Source organism: Vidua chalybeata, chromosome 9 (genome assembly GCF_026979565.1).
Source record: "Vidua chalybeata isolate OUT-0048 chromosome 9, bVidCha1 merged haplotype, whole genome shotgun sequence".
NCBI classification, from domain to species: Eukaryota; Metazoa; Chordata; class Aves; order Passeriformes; family Viduidae; genus Vidua; species Vidua chalybeata.
In genome coordinates this window covers 21,211,793-21,227,823 of record NC_071538.1, presented here as the reverse complement: position 1 = coordinate 21,227,823, position 16,031 = coordinate 21,211,793, and the positions used below count along the sequence as shown (strand labels likewise).

Here is a 16,031-nt window from a genome sequence, read left to right as displayed (position 1 = left end):
CATCAGCTGCATTGTTTGATTTTGTGGGACTGTTACATAGGTATCTTCCTCTCTATGTATTTTTATATGAAAACTGATTGTTGATCTTCAGACACATCTCAACTGTCCTGTTCTCTGATGACACAATCAAAGAAAAATCAATGTTTTCCTATAAAGGAGAAAAGGGAGTGAATGTTCGCTAAATGTGAAAAAGGAAAGGAACTTTTTTTTTGCCATTTACAGAGCACAAATAAAAATTAATGTCTGCAGTCCACAGGTTGAATGAAGTACAGTGACTCAGCATTTAACTTACACAAAGGATTTATTATTTTCTGTCATACAGAAATCAACTAAGAACCTTCAGTATGTAGCATGGGGAAGAAGGGTTGTGGGACTATGCAACCATACAGATATTCTTGAAACAGAACACTATGTTGACAAGAAATAATTTCAAAATAGGATTGCTTAGGCCCCAGCTTGTTCTCTAAGTGTGGAAAGCAAGCGGGTGAGAAACATGCAAGCATTTGGTTTGAGAGCTTAACACCCTCCCCTTCCCTCCACAGGATTGAGTGGTCAAAATATTCCAGGACCATAAAGCCCTGGACTACAGGTAGAGACTCAAACCTTTCTTTATATGCATCCCATTATACATAGACTCATCTTGGTTGCCAGAACATGACAATCCAGAAAATAGGGATTGAAGTTTTTTTTTTCTCAACAGATACAGGAGGAGATTTTGTTATAGGCAGGAAGTTTGACTTAGAGGTGGGTCTCTTGTTTGTGGCTATTACCTCAATTTATGAAAGTCACAAAAAGCTTTTACACTACCTACACTGAATCTGGCATGTGCACAGAGTTTGTCCTATCTGTATTGATCTTAAGCACGCTGATAATAACTCTACTGGCAGGATGTCATGCCACACTCGAAAGAGGGTTATTAAAAAGAGTGAAGAATGAAAATTATTTCATTAAGCACAATTGTAAGAAAATTGCAAGAATTCCTACTTTAAGGATTGCATAGGTGAGGATATTGTAGGTTAAAGTAAGTTGGTGAAATCAGTCTCAAAAATGTTTATACATTTAAGGTACATGGGCCAAAATTTTTACTCCCGTAACTAGTCCTTCTGTCCAGACACATAAATAACATGATCTTTATAAATGTGCATCTAGTACCATTAACTTCAGTAGGAGCTGAGAAAGAGTAGTCACTGTCACTTGAGTGCATAAATACAAAGTATGGTGGATTACCTAGGTAATTGGACTGAGTCCCAAATTTGTGCACATGAACCTCTGTTCAGGTTCACCAGAATACACACTCTAGTCCAGTTAACTGTCATGATCTCTAAGTATACAAACCCTATTTTGACCATCCATGTCCTTGTTATATGTGTCTAGTTACTGAGTTATAGTCAGCCCCTCCAGATTTTGAGATTGGAGTTATTGAAGACATGTATTCATATTTTACAGTGCAATAGAGAAAGAACTTACGTTGCATGTAATGCAAGAAGTTAGGTTCTTAGGACTTTGATTTCTCTAACTGGACAGTCTTCTGAGAAATCATTTAAGGAGAACAAGGAAGGAATTTAATGGAATTCCATTATTAATTATTTCATACTTTAACTGCATCTAGATGGTTCATCAGGATTAGAACCTCATTAAGTTGAGTACTGTATAAAAACACAACTATGCACAGTGCCTGCCCCCAGTGTCAGCTCCATTACTCTCTGAAAAGACAATGTTAAGCTGAAAGCTAATCTGCAGATGTGGCTGTGGATTCACTTCTGTATTTGCAGAACTGTGGCTTAATAGAGTGTGCAGTACTGATTGCAAAGAGAAGTATGAAAGGAAGGTCAAATGCAAGAAACAGGTGTGTGTACATGCCTGCTCTGTATAGCTTCTTCTGGTTTTAGTTACCAAATGTGAAAAACCCAAAGAAATTACCAAACTCACTATTTTTTCCCAGTTGATAACCAGTTTTTAGATAAATCACTTTTCTCTGTTACAGGTTTAGTTTCTTTAAACACACAGTAGTTGTCAATAGGAAGAAGCTACGTTTTAAATTAGCTAAAGAAGACATTTCAGTTGTCATTTTTCCAAAGTTAAACATTAAAGTTAATTTAAAAAAAAATCACATATAGCTTTTGTTCAAGAGAGAAAGATGAAAATCAGTATGGATTTTCTGCAAGAGATGAAAACTTCTAATTATATTTGATATCAGCTCTAAAAGCCCATTTCCAGAGAATCATCTGTTGTAATAAAGATGCAATACTTCTCATTTTATCTTTTGTCCTCAGTTCCTATGTAGTCCTGGCAAGAATGTCATCCATCAATGTCCAAATGTTAAATCACCCCAGTCATGAACTATTAACAGAATGCATACAATTATGACTCCTAAATTGAAGTCTTTCTAGCTGTAATTTGTCATACCTACAATTGTACAATGTTATTAGTAGAATAAAACTAGAAAACTATGAAATATATATATTGGAAAAATAGCATTTCTAGTACATGCATTAATATAGACAAGCCCTGAACCTCATTCAGCTGAGGTCAACAAGAGGATTTTTTGACATTAATGAAAGGAAAATAATGAATTCCTAAATATCTTGGTTCTCAGCAACAGGTGAACAACGTAAGAGCAGTTCTTAATTCCTTCATGCAAAGCTTTAGGTTTTCTGGAGCAAAGTAGAATGAGCATGCTACTTATTATTTTCCAGATGGTAATAATAGGTATTAAATATATATAAACTAGTATCCTACAGTATGTACCTAGAACAAGTATGTGATTTTTTTTTTTTTTAACATATTCCCTGAAACAAACTGATAAACAATGCTAGGGGAACACAGCCTAGGGCACAGTCTTTGGGAGAAACATAGGAAGTTCTCTAGCCCTAGTTCTCCTGAAATAATAATAAAATTTGCCATCTCAAAAATTGAGTATAATTTTGAAATAATTTAAAACCTTAAAAAGTATGGAATAAGATTATTAAATATGTACACTTCAGTCACATATCATCCAGAATTTAAAAATATTGCAAGCTAGCAGTACTCAATTATTTCTTGTACTCAATTATTAATATTTTCTAATGAAACACAAAGTAGTTTTATTATAATGAGAATAGTTTAATCTCAAATATCTGTTTCCCATGAGCATTGTGTTTCTGCCTGCTGACTTTATTATTATTTTATATGCTATGGACGTTGATGAGGCCCTAAGAACCCCATCTAACTTTGAAGTAACCCCTACTTTTAGTAGGTGTTTGGACTACAGACCTTTAGAGGTCAGTTCAAGCCTACATTTTCCTGTATTGCTATGATTTTCTGTAATTCTTTGATTCTGGAGGAAGCTTTTCTAAAGGAAAAACTTAAGAATTTATGAAGTGCCCTTTCCATTACCCTATACCACAAAAGCAGATGTCTGGGTTTTTTATGCACTTATCTGATCACTTGTAGCAGTCCAGACTGCCTGCTGATCTCATTTCATGCTTACTTATCTCTTCTGATCTTCACTGTATGTCTCAGTCTCTGCATTTCGTTTGCTACACTACATAAACATGGTAAAATCTCATGCATTGAAAAAGCAAACCAAAATATATTGTTAACTGATCTGCTTTTCTAACTGTTGTTTCTCTCTTAGTGGTTAGGCTCAGTTTCCTTCCTGCAGTTCTGTCAGGCTCTACCAAACTGCTGTCTGTTGCTTTTGACTCTGTGGGCTAATCTCTCATTTTGACCATAGTCCCTAGGAACACTTTCCTAATCAACCTCAAAACTGGTATTTTATACTCATCTGCCTTGTGGGCTATGTTCAGTGATGCCAGTGGTGCAGTTTTCCTTAAATCCTCTCATCCTCATTTGACTCCTGCCTCCATACTTTTATTTCCTTTGCTTCCCTAATTTATTTTTAATAGATTATTTGGAAGAACTTCCCCCTTCCTCACTTTTCTGTATGGTTCCAAGTGTCTGGACTTCCCTGTTCTGTCTGCAGTATGTTTGTAGGTGACTTACTCCACAAATACAATTTTAGCTATTATCTGTATGTAAACACCTTGCAGAGCTGCTTCTCCAGTCCAGATTAGACTCAAACTTTCCAAGTGAAAAAAATGTAATTATGCCTACAGATACCACTTTTGGAGGTCTAGTCTTTTTTAAACTTAATACATTCAAACATGTAAAACATCTTTCCTTATTTTTTACTTCCATAACATGTCTCTCAAGGTAGGCCAAATCAGGGTCATTATCTGAGACTGATTGCCAAGCCCTCTCCTTTAAATTTCACTGATAAGTTTACTAAATCTGGTGTTACTCTCTGTAGGATACAGACATCTTTGCCCAGTCACAGAACAGTCTCAGGTAGGCTGTCACTTGCACCTGTTAACTGCAACCTGGTCTTCTCAGGCTTTGACAAAGCAATTTCACTGCTCTTATTCCAAATACTACTGCAAGGGTGCTATTCTGACTGTGCCATCTCTTTAGTTACCTCACTGACACCCCTTCACTGTTTCCTCAGATGCATCCATCTACCTTGTCTTTGCTTTAGAGTTCTTTCAGGATCTCATAGTCATTATTCACTTGGAGCCCTCACTGCCTTTGATTGTTTCTCTATGGAGTTTTCAAACAAGCCTGTATCCATTCTCTCCTGTTTTGGAGAAGAGGTGAATACAGTGATAAAAATCACTGCCAGGAGGTATGAGAAGGACTCCAAAGAACTCAGGTGACTGACACTATTAAACAAATAGCTACCTACACCTGGCTTAAAGCTTGGACATTCTCCTGAATGAGGTCAGGGTCAAACAGTTTAGGCAGCACATAAGGCTGGTCAGGAATATACATTCTTCCAGCTCCCTTGCTATCCAGCCTTCAAATCTCACCCTAAAGTTTGCCCTTCTCATAATGCATACAGGAGAAAAAAATGACTATTTAAACTGATGATGTGCTGAAACCATTGCTAATCAGCTAAGCAAATACTGACACTCTCATTTTACTTTTCCGTTCATGTGCTTTTTTTTTTTGTCTTTTGTCTTATCTTGGATTCCAACCACTCTGTGGGAAGTCTTTGTTTTTACTCTTTGTTTGTACAATGTCTAGCCAGTGGGATGCTGGTCTGATTAAGCCTCACAGGCACTCTAGTAATGTGAATGAAAAACAATACCACTTTCTATTCCTGCTACTTCTGCAGACACTATTTGGCTGTGGGAAGCTGAATTCTATGGCTGCCTCTGTACCAACTGAACAATACCATATCCTAATCAGTGGTCTGCTGCAAAACTGTTAAAGGAATTGCAACAACATCACTGGGGACTTGAAGAGAGAAGCTAATTTAATTTCGATACAGCTGAAAAAGTAAATGCAAAGACAAAACCCACAATTTAAAAAACCCTATATGTAATTGTATTTCATACAATAAGCTTGAAATTTTGTGTCAATTTTCAGTGTCACTTTATCAATTCAGTAAGAAGTTAAAAATATCGGCAAAGCGAAAAATAGACAAAAGGATCCCTTCTTTCTTTCACTTTCTGTCACTTCTCCTTTCCATCACTTCATCTTGTTTAACATGTGAATGCCCACTGTCAGAATATCATCAGGATTTTAAAGCTGATTAAACTTTTTGTTAGACAACTTCTACTTCAGTGCTTTACACAGACATTAAAAAACACGATTCCTTAGCCTTCTGTAAGAGCTTCTCTTGAGCTTCATCTTTTACTATGGCCAGTACTATAGTTCTCTATTTTATCCAAAAGATTATCACCTACTGATGTACCTTGTAAATGCTGAAGGTGAAAAAATAGGTTTTCTTGATGTTTTGCACTTCTGAAGGTGGTTCTAACTCCCTCCATATGAAGACTGGGTTAAATACAGAGTATTACATATATAATATTTTGAATTACAATGTCTCAGACTATTTATCTTGCTGCTAAAACAGCAGATGAAAGATTTTTATGATGAGACTGAACATCTTCCTTCCATGAATTTAGAGTCTTCCACTGACAGAAAGGAAGGTTTTCCTTTTTTCCCCCTTACCTTGATATTAAAGAACAAGATAAATTTCTTCCTCCATTCATTTTTTAGACTAAAACATTATTTTTACTTTTGTAACAGAAATTCAACAAAGTGCCTTGCTAGATAAATTATTTTGCCTCAAAGATCTTTATTCTGTCAAATCCAAAGTCATGACTTCTTTAATCATACACTAGGGCAGAACTGAGTTTCTGACTATGAACAAAAAGAAATGGAGTTTGTCAAGGTAAGGTGCACTGCTGGAATTGTGCAAAAGCTTGCAGAACTGACCGTGTTATCAGTGGTTACAGTCAGCTTGAGCTGTGTGCTCTATAGCTTCAACCAAAATAGAACATTAGCAGGCTTTTACTCCTATATGGCACCCACTTCTGAAGGCACTTCTGTTAATGGCTAAGAGGAGGTAGAATACTTCCTTTTTAGATTTTAAGCTGTGTGAAAGACAAGCACTACTGTTTCCATAATGCAGATATCCTAAGAGGGTCCAACCTTTGCATGGAAAAAAGCCGTGTATGTTTCAGGCGTTCTGACTAGGTAAGAATTACAATTACACTCCTTCCTCCCCGTCAATCAGAAAAGACAATAATCAGTCCTATCCACACCCAAAGAGCCAAAAGCAGCAAAATTATCTTTATATCCTATTTCACTCTGAGTCAAAAGAAAGGTTTTGGTGACATTTAGTCTCAATTTATAAAAGCTACGCTAGAGATAATAATGAAAATGCAATAATCCTATTACCACTCCCAAAAATGTGGCAGCTAGGAAAACACACAAAACCAAATTCCTGAGAATCTTGCTGTACTTCAGCATGTGAACATGCAAATGTAATTAATTAATGCCTGAAGTTAATTCTAGTTAACATCAGACTTCAGATGTAACAGTGACCACAACTTCAGATTCAGATGTATTTTTGGAGACATCAGACATGCTGTTTCTTAGAGCAGGAGCAACATTCTACCAACTCCTTTGAATTCATGCACTATGCAATTTAAAATATTTACTTAAATACGTGCATTTTCATGAAAGAAACAGTGGTCTTCATACAGCACAGACCCTCTGAAGTCTTATATTTGAAGAAAAGGCAATTAAAAAAATTTATTGGAAACACCTAAACAGAACAAACCAAAATACAAAAATCAAATCTGGAAGAAATAGATGAAACAAGCTGCTCATATTAATAAGGCCCAAGGCAGATTCAGATTGAAACATTTTCTTTATGTTTTTCTGTCATTTAAAGTAGTGTTGGCACACATCACCTTTTGACACAACCATTCTGAATCTTTATTGTTGTAAAATGAAGTCACCATATTGGGGGGGGAAAGGAGAGGAATAGGTCTACTATAGTGCATTCATCTTTAAATTTTGGATCAATGAGAACATTAAATGTCAAAAAAGAAGATAAAAGGGAGGGCAGAAACCCAGACTTTTCTTTCATGTCATCTAGTTTTTCTAACAATTCTAGAAAATACATGCTCAAGTTCATTTTTAGAAAAGACATACATTTAAGTCTTGAAAAATTACTGTACTTGTGATTAAATCTAGATGATAAGTTAACATATTTACCTCATTTTATCAGAAAGATTGCCTCAATATCAAGAATTGCTCGTTCTTGACTGATGCAGTATTTCATTATGGTATGGAAACAACTCATCAAAAATAGATTTGGGGAATGGGTTGGAATTCAGTTGCAAACAGGTGAAACCTTAATGATGGGTTTCCAGTTCGAGAATTGTCCATTCCCCTTGAGGGGACGAGCAGTCTTCAGATGAAAAGCTTGCCACTGTAATGCTTGCTGAGGAGTCCTCAAGTGGAGACATGAGTTCAGTCCACCTACTGAATGTGTCAACTTGTGAGGTACCCTGAGGATTCGAACCATCGCGTGCCAGAAACAGTGTCTGATTGATAAGACATTGTGCTAAGTTAAGGTCTTCAGGAAGAGAGTTTTTGAAATCTATATTCGAGTCCTGCTCAGATAATAATTGCCTGAGTAGAGTCCAGTCCTGTTCTGCAAACTGTTGATCTTCAAAATCCATCTCTAGAACTGCTGTTTCTGAATCCATCCTCTGCTCAATTGCTTCTCCAACATCCATCTCATATATTGGAGAAAGGGTTTTTGAAGGCCGATGTTCATACATGCAGGTTTGTGCCATTGTGTCATAATCATCTATGTCTCCTGAAATAATTCACAATACTGTACAATGTAAAAATTGTAGATGATCCTCCCCTCAGGGCTGTGTAGAGCAAAATTTAATTCATTCAGGAAGGACAATCCAATCAGGTTAAAAAAGGGGGGATGGAGGGTTATACAAAATTGACAAAATTTGAGGCATTTATTTCCTATATAAAAAACAAAGTATGATTTATAAATTAAGTTAAAGCAGCAATCACCACTGGTAATTAACAATAACCTCCATAATTAAGTTTCTGATACAGAAAATGACAATGTAAATATACACTTAATGCACATGAAATTTCTCATTTACTACATAAATTAAATTTAGACCAGGAGGTGCATAGAGGGAATTAATAGAGAATGATTACTGAATGGTGACTTAAGCTATGTCAGCTTAGAAGAGAATTAAAACCAAAATTGTTTATCCACAGGCTTATTTCTATACTGCACATGCAAGGGCAGCTGCAGGCAAGGGCAAGCAAACTTAAAAAAAAATAGTACAACTTTGAATGTCTTCTTGTTCTGCGGTCTGGCTGAACATAGATCATCATCAGTGTTTCATTACTCTTGAATACACAATAGTTGTAATCAACACTATTGTATATTTTTGATGGGATAAACAGACTGAATTATTGATATAAAGAAGACAAAACACAAAACTAGACAAGTATTCATCTAGCTACATGAAACAAGTTAGAACTTTTTTGTATATAAGCATCAGTTCTAAGTATAATCTCTCTTTAGGAAATAAGCTTTTACTGGTAAAATTTAGAATTTTAGACATCTCATAAGCTCTAAAGCAGAGTTCAAACCTACTCCCACTGGTGTATATGGCAAATATTCAGTTATATTCAGTGGGAGAATGATCCAAATTTGTATATAATATATAAATAAATAAATTACAACAATAATGCATATAGCTGTTCAGGTAAACAGTTCAGTGCGCTTTAGTTAAGGTTATTACTTTAGTTATTGCACATCCCATTCAGACATACTATATGTTGTCAAGCAGACAAAACAAATACTAAGATTCCATCAAAAGCTGATGCTGTCAATGTTAGATTGGATCAAAAATAACTGAAGTACAGACAACTGCATCCAATCTTTCTTTTAGCATTACAGAACTTCTCTTGTAGTCAAGTTTCTCATTGAACAGCAGGGTATTGACGGATATTTCAAACAGACAAGCATTCTCTACCCAAGTGAAATACTTAAAAATATTTAAATACTGTTTCAGCCAAAATTACTTCAGTTCAGGATTCAATCCCAGACAAATTGCCAAAGCTTTCCCTATTAATTTGGTTTTGAATGACGGAATGTTTCTATTTCTACATTACCTGGAAGTAAATCAGTATTAGCGCATTCAGTAGTTGCTGGTTGACTGTCTCTCACTTGACTTTCCTGAGTCAGCATCTGATTCTTACTGGCTTCTACAGGTTTTGCAGAGTTGCTCTTTTGCACATCAGAATTAGTTTCTCTCTGCTGAAGATCCAGATGACATGGTCTTTCTTGAGATTTTGCATCACTGTCTAAGTACTTATTGCATGGGTGAAATTCACTAGCCACCTCATTCTTCATATTTACTTGCTGGTTTTCTCCTGGATGTGGACTACCTGCTGAATATACTTTCTCTGGGCAATTTTGTTCAGTCATTGAAGCACTGTGATTCTCCTTTCCTGGGATTTCAGTACCGTGAAGATGCAGGACAGAACTTCCACTTTTTTCCAATCTATTGTCTCTGTCCTTTTGCTGTTTGCCCCCCAGGAATCCCTCTTCAGTATCCAATGGGTATCTTGAATAAAATGTCGTTCTGTGGTGCTCTTGAGAAACATTGTCAAATACTTCTGAAGGAGTAAGAGAATCTGTTGAGTGCTGACGTGAAGTGTGATTTTCCACTTTATCGTCAGCTCCCAATTCCTCACATTCATCTACTGAAAGTAAAACAGATCGTTTGAAATTTTTAGATTTAGAAAACTCCTGACCTCCAGTATCATTTTCTGTTGCATCCTCAAAAGCTAAATTATCAATTCCTTGGAACTGTTGAGTAGGAACATTTGGTGGGGGAAATTTTTCTGCAACGTTCTCTGCTTCAGATCTGTCATCTTCTGTTTCATCGGCAGAAGAAGAAACTTGGTCTGCTTCCTGAGTGAACTGTGCACTACCAAAAGTAGAACTTTTGCTTTCTCTAGTAGTGGTCCGTGAACTCTCTTGATGGGACCAAATTTTTCTTGGTATTTCATCATCACTTGTTGAATTAACACGAAAGACATCAGAACCCTCTTTTTTCACTTTCACTTCTATTCTTAGGCTGCTATCATAAATTTTTAATTCCTCAGGTGTACTTGTGTCACTGCTGCTTCTTCCAAGAAAATCATGACATAACATAGTACTGCATTTAGAAATCCCTCGTTCATTGGATCCCTCATCGTCCTGAGAGCCTCCAGCGTCATAATCTTCTGATCTTGGTTTTATATCATCAGAGGATGTGGTTGCACTGCCAGTATCTGATTCAGGACTCTCTTTTGGATCTACAGCACCAGTACTCCAGTGGTCCACAAAAGGAATTTCTGCATTTTCATGGTTTTCTGGCATTTCCATAGGCTCTATAAGCTCTGTGTAATTAGGTGAATATTTTTCTGTTATTTGTTCTGTGGAACATTCTGAAGCATCATCTAAATCTGTTGTAACTGATTTATAATCAGTCAAGGCTGATGTATCACACAGTTCATCAACTGTAAGAAATCCTTCCACATGGATCTGAGAAGATGATGTCTCGTCATCTTTATTGGTTACTTGGGAAAGGCTTGACAAAGCATTTTCACCATAGTTACGACCTGTTTCAGAGTTTATTTTATCAGTCTGTTCATTACAGACTTTTGTTGCTTTTGAATCTTTCACCAGTTCTCCTAAAACAATAGCCTTTTGATTGGTTTCCGTGGAAAAGTCTGAATATCCATCATTGAAAGACTGTGCATGACAGTGAAATTCAGCTGCATTATCATCTTTCTCTGGATCTTCAATATTTCTAATTCCAGTCTGATCTCCATAGATTTGTCTTGTTTCCATGTCATTTTGTATTGAAACATTCAGTTTATAAAGAGTTTCTTCTGCAATTTGAGGAGAAGACGATTCGGATTGTATTTTGTATTGCACAGTTTCAGAAGAATCTGGTAATATTTGTTTATTGGATTGACAGGACTCCAGCAATTTATTGTCACTGCTACTTTCTGTGGCAGGTTTTAAAGATTCATTTGCAGAATAGCATTCATTATTGTCATGAAGCTGATCTGCCACAGCATCAGCCGTGTTTTTCTCAAGTTTCTGTCCTGAACATCTGTGCTCAGAGGTGTGCACATTCTTCTGGACAACAGGAGAATCACTCCTTGAATGCTTCTGGGCGGAGGACTGAGATTTTAATACAGCTGTTTTCTGTTTTTGGTCTTTATTATTAGTAATTTCAGCATTCTTTGATGGAGCCAGAATCTTAGGTGTTATTTTTGAAGTGGCTTTTGTTACAGGTGTTTGTGATGGTTTAATACTCTTCTTCTTAGCTGAAGGATGTTTTTCCGGGAGTGTTGTCTGAACCAGGTGTTGTAACACGTTTTTTTCTTCATTATGTTTTGGAGACACTCTGGATTTCAGTGAATTTGGTGATTCCCCCTGAGGTCCTAACAAACAGTAAAAAAGACTATAAAGGTTGTATGTACCAGTCACAGTATATTCACCAATTTTATGTTAATGTTTGTTTATGTTAAAAAACAAGTTACTCAACTTTTAATGTAATTAAGGGATTTCAGGCTTGTTAAAGAATTAAGTTTGAAATAATAAAAAGCAGACAAAAATACTATCTTGGCACCTTTAAGGCAGTTCATAGAATATACATACAGGAATCACTTCAGCCTGTAACTGAAGTAGTCATCCCTGCAGTAAAAAGCAGCAGCTCTCTAATAATGCATACAAACACTACACAGCAGCTTAGCACAGGAAGTAATGAGTACTGCATTCAATTTATATTGTAGAGGAAATGAACAGCGGCAGAAAATTATTACATTAGTTATAATGTGATTAGAATACCAGAGTCAATGTCCCTGCTCAGTCGGAAAATACTGCAAGATCTTTAATGACCACAAATTGACAGAACCTGTGTCTTCTATATCACTGCATTTAAGATAATAAAACTTGAATACTGGAGCTCCATCCTTAACACCTTGCATCCTTCTAAAGCAGTATTTCTTCTCAGTGTTCTACAGTGTCATTTCTGACCCCTGCCATCAGCAGCTGTTGAAATTGAGTATTTGTTTGGGGCCAGCAGCAGTAGCACTACTGAGAGGGGGAAATAGGAAAACACCAAAATAGGGAGGCATAAAGCAGTCTGCAGTCCAGATCTTTGAGACTTACTACAGATGCTCGACCTACAGAATTTCTGTTGAGCTCAGTCATGGTTCCAAATGCAGAAGTGCAGGGGATCAGCAAATAGAAGATTCTGCAGTGCAGCTTAAACAAGCAGAAGAAAACACCGACTGGCAGTGAAGACTGTCTTTGAAGTATTTTGAAGTTAACACATTAATTTGCATTTTACAGTTTAGGATTGTCAACAAAAGTGAAATATGGAAAAAACCCCAGAATTCTCCAGAAGATTTTTCCAAATACTTGTGCTAAAAACCTAACAAACCTCAAAGCTTTGCATAATAGTGGCAGATCATTTAACTGCTGTATGAAACTTTACCTTGGTTCTTGGGAGAATTGGTAGGTGTGTTTTGAGTCTTTTGCTGTGCTGCAGAATTCATACTCACATTCCCTTTTTTCTTTAGAATGGCTTGTACATTTTGCTCATTACACCCTTTTCCTGTTGGTTTTTTTGTCAGACTGCAAAGAAATCATTACATCCATTATTTTGAGGCTTAGATCTAGCAATGTTTAATTATATTTAAACAAGAAATACATGTGTTTTAATGTGCACACATATATAAACATTGAAAATGCAACCTAAAAAGTAAACCTTTTGAAAATAAAAAATATATATCTATATTTTGAATTTATATACAAACATGGACGTATAATAACCCATTTCACAATTTCACTTCAGCTGTCTCCTGTCCAGTTTAATCTAAACTATTCCAGAAATGGAATACTACACCTTGTCTAGTCATTAACTGCTCCAGTATGCAGAATTCTGAATGACCTATAACAATTTAAAAATTATTAGCATGCAGCAGTCCAACACAAAAGCCAAACCAATTTTATCTTTACAGCAATGTTGCCAATAGCTAACTCAAATTACTTTGCAAATAACATCCTACAGACAACCATTCTCAGAGTAAAAAGAACACCTAATGGTAAGCTTAATAGCTCACCTGAAACCTTTCTTCCCAAACTCATGCACACATCTATGAAGCAGCACTGAACAGCTTTGTAACATACCTGCTTGTTGTGGCATTAGCCTCAAGCTCAGTCTTTTTTTTTTTAGTGGTGACTCCATTTGATACCTTCACAGATACCTTTGTTTTCACTACTGTAGAGTAAATTCAAAGTTAATTACAGAGGGAAATGCATTGCATATAAGTACTGAAAAAAAATCTAATATATGAAGATCAGTTATTGAGAAGACCATACATGCTGAAGTTGTAAAATGTTTACTGTTTTAGATGGCTTTTAATTGACCAAAAAGTCATTTTATACTCATTTACAGGGGAAGAATGTAACTCTTACCAACTTATAGAAAACTTCCCTGGCTGGTTTTCAGTGTATGACCAGCCTGAGACCAATCAGAAGAGAACTTTACAGAAAGAATTATAAAAAATTACCAGTCTGTTTTTTCCCTTCCTCTTCCGATTTATCCTCTTTGGGTTCCTCTGTCTGTTCACCCGCAGTCTGGATGTCCATGTTTGAATTTGCTGACTTGCTGGAAGTTGCTGCCACAGTCACCAAGGAGGGTGATTCCTTCCCTGTGGTTTTTTTCAATGGCTTTGTTTTGTTCTGCATGCTTGAGGTTACTGTCAGCACCTTCGGTCTGGCACCTGCAACTTTTCCTTCATGGTTCCTTAGTCCTTTGCTGCTTCCTGAATTTTTTTGTCCACTTGCAGATGATGTCTTTTCTGTATCTTGCTTGGTAAGCATGCTTTCAGCCTTCATATTTCCATTATTTTCTATTTTTGTCTTTATAACAGCTCTAGCCTTTGGCAGAGCAGCTTTTTCCCCAGGTTTGGAATCCTTGGTAATCTTGGAAACTAATTTTTTGCCATCTTTCCCCTTTACATCCTCATGCTTTGAAGTCTTATTAACAGTGTTTCTATTGGTGGATGCATGTCCAGATGCTCCTAATCCATCAGATTTCATTTTATTCTGATTAGTGGAAGAATCTCCCAAGCAATCTTTCTTGCTGTGTTCTGCCCAGGAAGTATTCCTTATACCAACAGATGCAGTAGTAGTTTTATTTAGCTAGGGGGAAAAAAAAAAACAACAAACTGGCATCAGAAAAAAATCCAAACAAAACATACTTGTAACACCAAACTATCCATAAACTGTAATTTCTGAAACACATCTACTTTTAAAGTAGTACATGAATCTAAATCAACAAGATACAAATAGAAGTAAATTTTAATGTATCTATGTATATACATACACACACACTCATTTTAGCTCAGTTTGTTGGCTTTCAGGAATATTAAAGTACTGCTCTATGTAGAGGATACAGAAATATCTGAGTTTCACTTTTACTTTGGACAAATTACTCTGTAATACTTACTTATTTGTATTATTAGTGTCTGCTTAAGTAAGAAAATTTTTTGAGTTATATGTGCATATTTTCCAAAAAGGAATAAAGACTATGCATTATTACAAACATAAAGACAAAAATCATTTTACAAAAGGTGATGTCTTTAACCACTACCAAACAGTGTCTCCACACAGAAATGTCAGCATTGATTCTCTCAGGTAAAGAGGAACTCAAACATGGAGAATTAAGTGCATGAAAGGGATTCTTTGTGACACCAGTGTCATTGCAATGTATGCAAGACTGTCAAATCATGTGAAACCCATACTAGCTTTTTACTAATTAATAATGTAGTTTTGAGTGTGAGTTTCAATAGAAGAGTTGTTGAGGGCACTAATCAATATTTTTCAGAGCAGGGAGTGTAACAGACTCAGTGTTGTGGTGGCTTGTAATAATAGCAGAGATTCATTAGCTCAGTAGCAAACCATTTGCTCTGGGAAACTGATGAGTTTCATTATGTAGCAAGAGAGGAATGTGAGGTTCTGGACACAAATTCCTGCCTTTTATTTGAGCTGCTCTGTTTGAAAATGTTGCAGAACACAGTCTAAGTCCTAAGATGTTTCCAGTAATCATTACTGATTCTACAGAAACAGTTTACAAGAAAATACAGATTTTTCAAAACCAAATTCCATTAGGCAATATGGAAAATAAGTATTAATTTAAACAAATAATGAAAATGGTTTTGTTTGCAATTATCTGAACGTTTTAAATGTTTGGATATAAATGTTTACCTGAGAACTGGTGAATACAGGTTTTTTGCCAAGTCTTCGGTCATCACCCTTGTCAAATGCAGCTGTAAAAGGAACAAGCAGTTTCTTCACTGTTTGGTCGGAAAGAAGGGGGGCAGAAATCAAGCCAGCCTACTCAGTTAACATCATGTGAAATCAAAAAGCACTTCTTTGGGTTCTGAGTTACTCTAGAAAGGCTAATTTTGGTGACATGGCAAATGTTAAGTGAAATACATGGTTTTATGTTTGGAACAAAAAATGTGGGCTCTACAATGACATCACATGGCCATAAGCAAGTTACTTAACTCTTCTGTTTCCCCATGTCCATTTTCCATGTTCCCATATCCACTTTTGTTTATCCAAGCTC

General features: G+C 36.1%; 1 protein-coding gene across 1 annotated transcript in view; it reads right to left on the bottom strand.

Annotated features, from left to right (window-relative positions):
• Window positions 1-282: 282 nt before the first annotated feature.
• Window positions 283-16,031, bottom strand: part of BTBD8 (BTB domain containing 8) — a 41,575-nt gene continuing 25,826 nt past the window's right edge. Inside the window, exons 13-18 of the mRNA XM_053950418.1 lie at window positions 15,668-15,729; window positions 13,969-14,602; window positions 13,586-13,676; window positions 12,891-13,030; window positions 9,502-11,832; window positions 283-8,164 (exon numbers count right to left, since the gene is read on the bottom strand). Of these exons, the coding sequence (XP_053806393.1) occupies window positions 7,695-8,164; window positions 9,502-11,832; window positions 12,891-13,030; window positions 13,586-13,676; window positions 13,969-14,602; window positions 15,668-15,729 (3,728 nt within the window). The 3' untranslated portion in view covers window positions 283-7,694. The remainder of the gene's footprint in view (window positions 8,165-9,501; window positions 11,833-12,890; window positions 13,031-13,585; window positions 13,677-13,968; window positions 14,603-15,667; window positions 15,730-16,031) is intronic.